We start from the raw sequence: 10,790 nt of genomic DNA, 5'->3' as shown, positions 1-10,790 counted from the left end.
CGCCCTCGCGGGGCGGCGATAATGGCGGCCTGTACCGGGGACTGGAAGGGGGAGGGACCCGGCCAGGAGCCGCCGCCACCGGCTCCTCCAGCCCCGAGCCCTCCCGCCGAACCCCGCCCGAGGCACCGGTTTGCCCGTTCCGGTCTCCCCCACGGCCCCGGTTACCACCACGCAGAGCCTGCACCGGGTCACCGCGGCGGGTTTATTTATAACGGTGTCACAGAGTATCACGTAACGCAGGAAAACGACAGACTGACGGCGCTCGGCCGGGCTCCGGTGCACCCTCCCCGTCTCCTCCACTGGCGCCCATGGGTGCGAGGCGGGTGGGAGCACCAGCCCGCACGCAGTTGTACCGGGTGGCTCCCGCCACCACAGCCAGGGCTCGGAGTCGGTGCGAGGAGCCCGGGGGAGGAGGGTGTACCTAGGGGAATAACATCGCACCGCGCGTAGAGGGCTGAGGCGGCGGCACCGCATGCGGTGCAGCGGGGAACACGCTATGGGCATCTAGGTCCCAAACCGGGGCGCGGTGGCTCTCCGTGCGAGCAGGCGGCAGGTTAGCTTTCCTCCTTGTCAGCCTCCTCCTTCTCGTCTTCATCATCTTTCTCCCCCTTGAGTTTTTGGCGAGCGAATTCCTCGATGACGATGTCCTCCTCGCTGGAAGGGAGAGCGGAGCGTGGTGAGACCTGGGGAAGGCGGCCGCGGGGAGCACCGCAGTGGAGAGGGCGAGATCCCTGCTGCCACCCAAACCCGGCTGCTCCTAGGGGACAAGGCGGTGCTCGCCCTGGCGCCATCACCCCGCACGCCACAGGGAACAGTCCCTGCGAGCCGTGGCCTGGCCCGAGCATGTGAATCTGGGAGGAATTGCTGGCTCGACTGCAAGCGTGCATGACCGGAGGAGCTGAGCTCCCGCCTGAAACTTTTGGTGGTTTTTTAAGACCATATTTTGCATTGTCAAGGGAAAAAAGGGAAGGAAAAGAAATTAAAGTGGAGACAAAGAGATGAGTTACCTCCTTGTGAAAGGCAAGTGGCCAATGACATCAAGGGAGAGCCACAAAATGAAAAGTGGGAGAAGGAAACGGGGGGGAGAGAAAAAAAAAGAGTCAGCAAACCCATTCGAAAAGCTTGCGAATGTGAAACGACTTGGCAACGTCTACAGGGAGCGATGGTGGGGACAGGCTGAGACATTTCCTCCTCTCGAAGTTTAAATACCCTCGCTGAGCTGGGAAACTGATAGGCTTTGCTGTGAAAGCCTCGCAGTTGCAGCCTGGGTTTCCAGGCTCCAAGTCCCAGTGCTCGTGTCCTGTTGCAGGGTGTAACCAGACACAAAAATCAGCCTTCTGGGGCTTTGCAAGCCAGGGCTGGCCTCGGGGCTGGTTGGCGGCCGTGGCTGCCAGGCACGGCTGCCAGGAATGGGTTTGGCACGCTGAGGCTTCCCGGAGGGAAGCAATCCCAGCTGTGGCTTCAGCTGGAATAAGCTCATGTCGTGGGAGGAGAAGAGGGCTCTGGCACTGGGGAGCGTGCGGGGGCACGGGGCTGTGGCCGGCGCCGCTTCCAGGGATGAAGGGACCTCAGCGTGGGGCAGATGGGGGCCACTTGTGACTGGGAGACGCAGCGCTGCCGGCTGCTTCCAAGGGAAAAGGCGTGGTCTGGGCTTGCAGCAGGAGAGGCTGCTGCGTTTGCAGCAAGGGGAGTTGTAAAATAAGCCCTGGAAATTCGCAGAACGTGCCGAGCCCAGCATTTGAATCCTCCCAGCCTGTGACAACGCTCCTGCTGCCTGTGCCACCATGGAGGGAGGGTGTTGTGCTGGCTGCTGTCACATGGGGGCTCAAGACTTTGAGGCCCTCGTGATTTAATTCAAGGATGTAATCTTAAACTGGAATGGGGCATCACATCTGTCCGTGACGGATCTGTCACATCCGTCTGCGATGGATCTCTATGGTTTAAATGTTAGAGGAAACACTGTCCTGAGGTATAAGGAAACATCTCTTTACCTTGGCTTATCTGTAGTCCATTGATAAGCAAAGCACAGGGAGGCAAGGATTGAGAACAGACACATGCAGGTTAATAAAGGACATTTCAACTAACGTCTGTTCTTTAAGCTCAAGTGTTTTTCTAGAAAGAGAGATGTTGAGATGGGCAGCAGCTGGGGCTCTGCAGAGAGGAATGCTGCTCCCACGGCTGGTCCCATACAGAGCATGGCTGCCATGCAGCCAGAGCAGCTCTGCCTGTCCCACAGCCAGGGAGGCTGGGACAGAGCAGGGGCCTTTGCACAGAGGCGGCTGCATCAGTGGTGCTTTTACCAATTCCCCTCTGAACGGGGTCTGCCTCTTCCTCCCCCGCGTTTCAGCAGCATCCCAGGCGCTACTTACCGTCCGCAGGCTTCGGGTGCATCAGGATGACAGGCAGCTCGACACCCACGTCACTGGAAGGAAAAGCACTTCTTTCAATAAACCCACCCAGCACCACACCATGCTCGGCCCTGCAGGCAGCTCCCTCCTTACCTGGAAGTGAGATCCCCCAGGATGCTGTGGAAGCGGGAGAGAAGGGACAGAAATCAGCCGAGGCAGAGGGGGGGAGGTGTTAGACTTTGCTTTATAATAAGGTCAAAGATGATCTATAATAGGGGTGAAGGGCAGCACCGATGGGGATGGAGGTGTAGGAGTCAGAATGCAGCCCAGCACAGGTTGCCCCATGGCCCAAGGGAGTGGGACAGGGACAAGGGGATCCGCGCCATGAGTCCCTTCGGCATCTGCCCAGTGGCACAAGATCCCATGGCATGGCCCAAGGGGACGGTCGCTGCCCCCCATGCCCACAGAGCCTCACCCTCCTCGAGACACCACCAGGTTGACCTTCACTTTGTAGGACACCAGGATGCCTAATACCTCCTTGTCCATGCCGGGTCTCAGGCTAGGAGAAAGGCAGAGCGGAGAGTGGTGAGGCGGGCAGCTCACAGACCCCATCCGCTCCCCCCACAGCAGCTCCCGGGGCTGACTCTGTGCCCTGTTTCATATGGGGTGCACTGGGCTGTAGCAGGAGAGGACAACACAACATAGCAGTAAAAGAGAGGGGAAGTCACTTGGCAGAAGGCACAGAGCTGTTTCTGGAGGCTACTTGAGCTCCTGAGCTGGGATTTACTCCTAAGACAAGACCTGATGCAGCTCTGCAGAGGGATAGCGGGGCTTTGGATGATGTTTGGGAATGGGAGGCTATGTCTTCTACGAGATGAGAGGTGGGTCTGTGGCCACGCCACAAAATCCCTACATTTTCCAGCTGGATGGGGTGGGCTCAGGCACAGGAGGTGTGGGGGACCCTTGGTGGGAGCCCAGAGCACCCAGAGCAGCAGGAGGCTATCAGAGAGAGGGGAAGGCATGGGTCCAGTGTGGTCGGCAGTGGGGGGAGCCCACCCAGCTCTTACATGGTGGAGGAAGCCAGGTTGGTGTCCTCATGCTTGAGCTTGCCATCAAGAGCGAGGCCTCGCTTCTCACGGTTGGCCAAGAGCGTGGGGGTGATGGAGTACGTTTTGGAGAAGGTAGAGTTGGCCGCCACGTTCTCACTGGAAGGGGTAGGAGAGGAGAGCTCAGAGCCAGCACCAGGCTGGTGGGTGCTCAGCACCCGCTGGGGATGCTCAGCATCGCACCGGGCACCTGGGCAGAGCTAGACCCCCCCACCCTGCCCTCCCCACGCAGCTGCCTGGGCCTGTTTCCTCCTTTCGTTCCCTTAGACAACCACTTCTTTTTTCTACCCCCTCTCTCCACCTTTGCTGCAGCCCTCCTCATTCTCAGAGACGCAGAGGCTGCATCTGGCCTCAGAGATGCAAAGCAAGGAGAGGAAGCAGCCGGAGGGGTGTGGGGGGGCAGCTGCGCACCTTCCCCCAGGGACCTCCCCGGCCAACACCAGCTTGTGCTGGGGAGCATGGTGTCCACAGCCTGCCTTCTCCTCTGCTTCCTCTGCATCTGCTCTTCTAACCCTGATATTTTTGCTGCCTGGTGTAAAACCGCCTTCCCCGCCCCCTCTCCCCATCACTCTCCCCTCCTCCTCCTCCTTCTTTCTCTTCCTCCCTCTGGCTGTGATGCCACACCACCCCCAGCCCCTTTTTACATACTTTATCTCCTCAGTGCACACAGTCTTCGTGTATTTATCCAGCGAATAGAGGACCACATCTGTGATCTGATCAACTGAGGAGAGACGAGAGGACGCAGTGTTGGCAACAGGGCAGGGGCACCGGCACGAGGTCCCCATCTCCAACGGGGAGGCGGGGATGCGGCGGTTGCCGGGACGTGCCCCTCCTGCCTCCTCTCACCTGAGATCTTAATTTTTTTCACAATCTTGTTGGTGGTGTTGTTGATGTTGACGGTCACGTTGATGGGGTCTCCGTGGTAGTAGATCTGCAGTGGGAAAAGGCTCAGTTACGTGACATCCTGGTCCCCATCCGTGGGGATGGTGGTGGTGCCACGAGTCAAGGACTGCCCCTGTACTGACCTCCTTATCCAGGGAGGCTTCGAGGTGCAGGGGCTTGTCGGACATCATGAACTGCCGGGTGGTCTCCGACTTGGGGGCTGGGCCTGTCTCCATGGGTGCAAACTGAATCTTGCGGATGATGAGGCGCACGGAGTTCCTGCGGGGTGAGAAGTGGTTACCCCCAGCCCCCCGGCAGGGAGGTGTTGTCACGGCCTTTGAGGGGGACACGTCGGCTCTCTTCGGGGACACCATAGCCAAAGGAGGCAAGCTGCAGCCTGCTCTTAGGATGTGGTGGGTGCTGGCATGGGGACCACTGCTCCTCCTCTGGGCAAAGTGCCCCATCCAAGCGTGGCACAGGCTGACAGCAGGTCCTCAGCCCGACCCCTACACTTGCCACCCCAAAAACATCCCGTGGTTTGGTCTTAGGGCCACAGGGCAGGAAAGGGATGCCCTGCAAATACCTCTTGTGAATTTTCTCCTCCAGGTTTTCAGCACAAAATCCTTTGACCTCAAAGTCGACGCCGCAGGCCTGGGGGGACACATAGGGTCACTAAGCAGGAGGGGCTCAGAGCTGCCTGAGGTTTAGGTTCGTTCCCCTCCTTCCTCCACTGTATTCCTGGAGATCCTGGTCCCAGGCCCAGCCATCCTTCTTCCCCAACCCTCGCCCTGTGGGCCAAGTCCCCATGAAAGAGAAGCAGCTCTTGTTTTTGGCGCCCCACAACTTAAACCCCTGCCAGAGGGAATGGGTCCAGGGGACATGGGTCGGGGACAGCAGCTCACCTTTCCCACATCGTCTGGTCCCGGCTGGAGGGTGACCGAGCAGGGCAGGTTGGTGGCAATCTGGGCAGGACAGGGAAAGAGAGAAAAAAGTAAATAAAGAGGGTGCCCAGAGATGAGCCCTGGTGCAAACCATGGGGGTGTGCAGTGGGGAAGAGCTGAGCAGCCCCTACCTCGAAGGTGAAGGGGTAGGCATTCTCCCCAAGCTTCTTTGTCAGCTTCTCCTGCAAAGGAGTGAGGGTTTTGGGTGCCTGGTCCGGCACTGGCGGGAAGATCTGGGTAGTCAGGACATAGAGGTCCTTCCTGAAGGTCAACCCGATAACGTCGAGGTCATCTCGGCCGTAGCGAAATGCGCAAGTCAGCGTCACGTACACTGAGGCCGGATGGAAAGGGAGAGGAGTGGGGTTAGGAGAAGGGTGAGATAAAGGGGAGGCATGGGGTTGAGAAAAGAGGAAAGAAAGAAAAGCTACTTTAATAACTCTTTAGGAGAAATACGACCCTGTCATCAGGACCCAGACCTCAAACACCAAGTTAACAGGATTCATGACATCTTTCTGCAAGGCACAGGTAACTTCAAAGCCAGTGCCCCAGGCAGAGGAGGTGAGGAGAAAGAGGCAGCTTTCCTCTCCGGATCCGCTGCCATGGCCCTGATGTATGATGAACTGTAGACAACTCATTGCAGTTTTAACCTGACTACAGTCCCAGGTTGCTTGTGAGCTTTGGAAGGGTTTCCGTCCCTTCACTTTATAATGTGGGGTTTTGTGTCTTAATACCTTTTCTGTCCTTTAGGTACTCTGGGTCGATCAAGCAGACACCATCTGAAAACAAGCAGAGAAGTAGGGCCAGTAAGCTCAGCTGCCCAGGAAGATCCTTGTAAAAATACAGCGCTTTTTAAAGTCAAATAATCTGCTCATCAGCTGGAAAGGTGCCCAAGGGGAGCTGCCAACCAGGGGGACAGCGATGCCTTCTCCAGCATCTCAACCAGCAGCGTGGCTGAGTTGTTTTGCAAAGGGACTTTGTCCCTTTCCCCACCATTTTTCTGTAAGGGTATTTGCAGGAAGAGAAGACGTTTGCTCCCCTGGAGCTGCCCTTGCTCCTCCTGCTCCAGTGGGAAGCAGAAGCGAGCAGCCCCCGGCACAGGGTCCGCTCTCCCTGGCTGCTGACTGCCCGTGCTTCCCCCTCCATGGTGGGCACGGCCCCACTCACCTACAGAGTCCACTGACTCCACGTGATCCACAAAGTCTCTCCTCCCCAGGTAGATGGATAGCTGGAGGCAGCACAAGGTAAAAGGAGAGAAGGAAACAGGTTAGTGTTTGCCATGGAACCAGCTGAAATTTTCAAGCCCTGGGTGGTGTCGGGGGGCTCGTTAACCCTGCTGTTAGCTTGTTGGACTGGGCATTCCATTTAAGGATTCATATAGGGGTTTTTCACAATTTCTATTCTGAAAAGCGAGCCCTGCGGTGGCATCGTGGCTGCTATAGCAGGAATCAAACAGATTTCAAAGGGAAGGGAAACCCATCCCATGGGCAGAGCCACCCCAGAGAAGCCCCGCAGCCCCTTTGCACGGGCACAGCCCATACCTTGGGGTGCACAGTCCCGTCTCTGCATGCATGCACTCACCTTGCCGTTGGGGCTGGTCTTCTTGAACACCCTGTGGAGGAAACACAGACAGATGGTTTGGGAATGCCTTGGACGAGGCTGGCTGCCTCGTGGCACAGCCCACTCCTGGGGCAGGCAGGGAGGGGGTGACTCTTCATCTGCCCGGGACGAGGAGGGAGGGGGCTTCCCCTGCGAGCATGGTGCATCTCCACGAGCTAAGCCAGAGCGTGCATGGGATGTCCTGGCCTTGGGGAACTCAGTGTCCTGCAAATTCAGAACCCAGCCTGCCTGGTCTGCCTGCCCAGGGGGATGCGGTGCTCCTGAGCTCAGCGTGTGACCATTGAGCACGGGGTGCACTAGTTGGCTGTGTCTTACGGGCAAGTGAGAAAGCACCAACATGGAGAAGAAACGAGAACGTGCTTTGCTGGCCCCGCAATGACTTGCACCATCATGCTACAGCAAGCTTGTGTACCCCCCTGTGGGGGAAGCAGGTGGGGGAAGCTGGGGGGCTTACTTTCTCCCTCCGCTCCCACCCTACAGTGCCCTGCTCCATCCCAATAAAAAAAGACAAAAAAAAAAAAGAGACACTTACTTTGCTCCTTCTGCCATTTTAAATCAGCGGCCGCGCAGGCACAGATCTGCGGGGAGAAGTGGAGGGGGAGTGGGGAGTGCTGGGCGAGGCGGTGGGGAAGGGGCAGCCGCCAGCCATTGCCAGCCGGTGGGACAGAATCATTCACGTCCCAATGAACTGCAGGGCTACGGTGCTGCTGGGCCTTTTGCTCTGGCAGAACTCGGACGCTCGGGGCTCAGCTGGGGCTGCCCAGCTTCAGGACAGTGTGTGAGGCACATGCTGGTGGCTGGAGACCCCGGGGGGACAGCTGAGCCGAGCGAGCCCCTCACCCCCAGCCGAAAAGGCAGTGAAGAGGAGATGGAAGAGAAAAGGGGAGAGCGATGCCCCAGGCAGGGCAGGCTTCAGAAAATAGAAAGCACAGGGGTGACTCCCAAGGGAGCGACTTCAATGCTGGGAAAGGCAAGAAAATGAAGAAAAGGTCTTACGGAGTTTCAATTTTATGAATTTTTCTTGTTTGCAGGAAATTGGCTGTCACGGCTTAACGTCAGGAACGGGCTTGTTTTGTCTCATCACTCATGGGAGAGTGAGGAAACTACAGACAGAACGATCGAGGGCAGCTTAATCACCCCACGGGCAGGGGGTCTTGGCGTGCACAGCCCCTTGACCCACAGCCACTCCGTCCCCATCCCTGGCCAGCAGCGCCAGAGCCGGCTTTGGGACGGCAGCGCTGGCAGCCCTGCCTTCATGCCGGCAGCCCGGCCGAGGCTGCCCAGCCCTGCCCAGCTGCTGCCTGTGTTTTGCTTGCTCAAGCCCAGCATCCAGAATTAAACCGTAAATATCACACTGATCACCAGCTGATTCGCTGGGAGATTAGATGGGATGAGCTCAGCTTCTTAAAGTTAGGCAGCTCTGACATTAGCAGAGCTTAAGCCCAGGCAGGATTTTAAGCCCCAGGGGTGCATGGGCAGAGTTGCCTCTTTATGCAACCGCAGCGATGCTGGGGAGAAAGAAGAAATCAATATGGGGAGGAGGAGGTGGTCCTTTTCCCCATTGGGAAAACAAGGGATTAGTCCCAAACACAGGATCTTTGATGCCCTCAGGTGCTGCAGGATGTGAAGCTCAGGCATCCTCGCCCGCAGGGTTTCTTGGGCAGCAGCAAGAGAGGGTGCGAAAGGAGTGGGAACAGAGTGGTGCTGCGGGCTCGTCCCTCTCCAGAGCCCAGGAACTGGCGACAAGGCGATGAAAGGTGGAGGAGAGAAGAGCTGAACTGCTCCTTTGCATCTCCCAAGCCCCTGAGAGGGGACTCGGATTCCTTCTGGCTTGGCTAAGCTCTCCCATGCTGCTACCCAACCCCGCCGCCCATGCCCTCTAGCCTGGCCATGCTGAAATCCTTTTGGCCACGTTGTTCCCCTTTCAGCCCCAAACCAAACTGCTTCCAGCCACAGTCCAGCACCAACGCCCCTGCCCCCAGGGTGTTTTACAAAACAGCGGAATTCAAGCCCCAAAGCACTGGCAGGGCCCAGGCAGCAGAGTGGGAGCACTCACCTGGTGGGTGGATGGACAGACAGACACTCTCCTCTTCCTCTCTCAGCACGTCCCACTGCCACCCAGTCACTGTGGGCTGCTCCCAGTCCTGCAGCTTCTTATACCCCCTCAGCGGTCCCTCCCCTGGCGTCTGATCTCACCTGCTTGGCTTTGGCTGGAGATGCGTAGCGCGCGTGTGTGTGTTTGCGCTGTGGGAGAGGTACTTTCGGGAAGAATCCTATTAGTTTATTAATTGGGGAGATGCTTCATGAGTAAGAGTGGGCTATAAATACAGCTGCTGCTGGAGCCCTGAGAAAGCAGCTTATGGAGACTGGCAAAATGGGCTTAGGAGCGAGGTGATGGTAATTGAGGTGGAAGCTCTGCTCCTGGTGGGTAGGGATGCAGGCAGAGGAACGGGCAGGGGCGCGGATTCCCACGGGGGCTCTCTACAACTGCCCCTAAGGCAAGTGGAGCTGGGCCTGCCCTGGGCACGAGGGTGGATGGTGCTGGCAGAGGGGAGGGAGTGACCTGCCTGGTTTTATCCCTCCCTTACACACTGCTGAATGGCTAACAGATGGACGGAAGGTGCAGGCAGCTTCTTGCCTGGCCAACGTGCCCATCTGGCTGGTCACTTAGAGGTGATCTGTTGTGGTCTAGGACACCCTTGCCACAGGGATGCTGGTGAACAAGGTGATGGCACGAAGGCACACATGAGGCTCAGGGTGGCAGCGGCAGATTCTGTGCCAGGCTTCGGTCCCCCCTGAAGCAGCAGGGAAAGGCTGGCCACCCCTCAGTGGTGAGACACAGACCTGCTGCTGTCCGCCAGTACTGCTGGGCAATCTGCTTAGCCCCCACGTCGTTTCATAACACTGCAGGCTGGTGTCGCCTGACCGATTCGCACATCATTAATTCAAGGTTTGCTGCTGCAAATAAAAAGCTGTTGAAAGTGCAGCGTGGATTTGCCTTACGGCCTGCCAGGAGAGAAGTGCTCCCTGCTACCACCCTTCCTCGGCCTCTGCTGGTGCTCAGGATCCCCCTCCCGCAGGGGTGGCTGCAGGATGCTCACATGGGTGCTGCCCCCGGGCTGGCCCTAGGGACAGGGCACAGACTCCAAGGACAGCCCAGGGTAGCCTGCAAACTGCTCCATTAAGGCCCCACTCACCTTCCTCACATCCAGCATCCTTCAAGCCCTTGCTGGCTCGGCCAGACCCTTTGCTTTGAGCATGCACTTGGTTCTGGCTCAGCCCCCAGAGCAGAGCACCAAGGTCAGGATATCCCTGCTCACCTCTGTGCCTCCATTGCAGAGCTGCTGGCAGCCTCCTCCCAGCCCCCTGGATCAACTCAATGACCTTCAGCACCTGGGTACCAACCCCTCCCAAACTCAGCCCACCTGTGCCCCAGCCCCATGGGCCACCAGGAGCCACTGGAGGCCACCACGAGCCGCTGCGAGCCACCGCAGCACACCAGCCCCGCTGCCCAGGGCTTTAGCTGTCAGCACGCGTTGCCCGAGGCCAGGACTTGTGATCTCTTTAATTGCACACAGGAGAGCTGCTTAGTTTGTAGATTAGTAGGGGCTATTTCTGCCAAGGTCGGGGGGACACGTGAACTGTGACCTTCCCGCTGGGGGGTGGAAGAGGAGGAGGAGGAGGAGGAGGAGGAGGAAGCAGCCCCACCTGGACGCTCACTGTCTGGCTGGGGGGGGGATGGTGGAGCGGCCGCCTCCAGCGCCATGCCCAGGGCACCTAATCCTGAGCTCTCTGTTTGCGGCTCTTCATTAGGCTCTTAATAAGGCCTCTGAGATCAGCGTGGCTGTAGGATCTGCAGAGTGTGGTGAGGACGGAGTGCAGATTTCATTATGGGT

The 10,790-nt window shown here is 58.1% G+C and overlaps 1 protein-coding gene across 3 annotated transcripts; it reads right to left on the bottom strand.

The window, feature by feature from the left end:
- ARR3 (arrestin 3) lies at positions 1-7,850 on the bottom strand. Of its 3 annotated transcripts, none has more exons than XM_075106577.1 (15): positions 7,427-7,850; positions 6,856-6,886; positions 6,442-6,502; positions 6,009-6,053; positions 5,409-5,608; positions 5,239-5,298; positions 4,920-4,987; positions 4,480-4,615; positions 4,301-4,385; positions 4,103-4,175; positions 3,416-3,553; positions 2,824-2,907; positions 2,502-2,525; positions 2,370-2,422; positions 1-654 (listed from the first exon to the last, which is right to left on the bottom strand). In XM_075106577.1, the coding sequence occupies exons 1-15, from the start codon at positions 7,441-7,443 to the stop codon at positions 422-424; spliced, it is 1,308 nt and encodes a 435-aa protein (XP_074962678.1). In that variant the 5' UTR covers positions 7,444-7,850; the 3' UTR covers positions 1-421. The 3 variants fall into 3 exon arrangements, with proteins under 3 accessions (XP_074962678.1, XP_074962679.1, XP_074962680.1); XM_075106579.1 differs by having other exon boundaries at positions 475-662; positions 2,365-2,422; XM_075106578.1 differs by lacking the exon at positions 2,502-2,525.
- Between the last annotated feature and the right edge of the window lie 2,940 nt (positions 7,851-10,790).

The sequence above is a fragment of the Phalacrocorax aristotelis genome, chromosome 11 (genome assembly GCF_949628215.1).
Source record: "Phalacrocorax aristotelis chromosome 11, bGulAri2.1, whole genome shotgun sequence".
Lineage (NCBI taxonomy): Eukaryota > Metazoa > Chordata > Aves > Suliformes > Phalacrocoracidae > Phalacrocorax > Phalacrocorax aristotelis.
The sequence above is the reverse complement of the archived record's forward strand: the minus strand, read 5'-3'. Positions and strand labels throughout refer to the sequence as shown.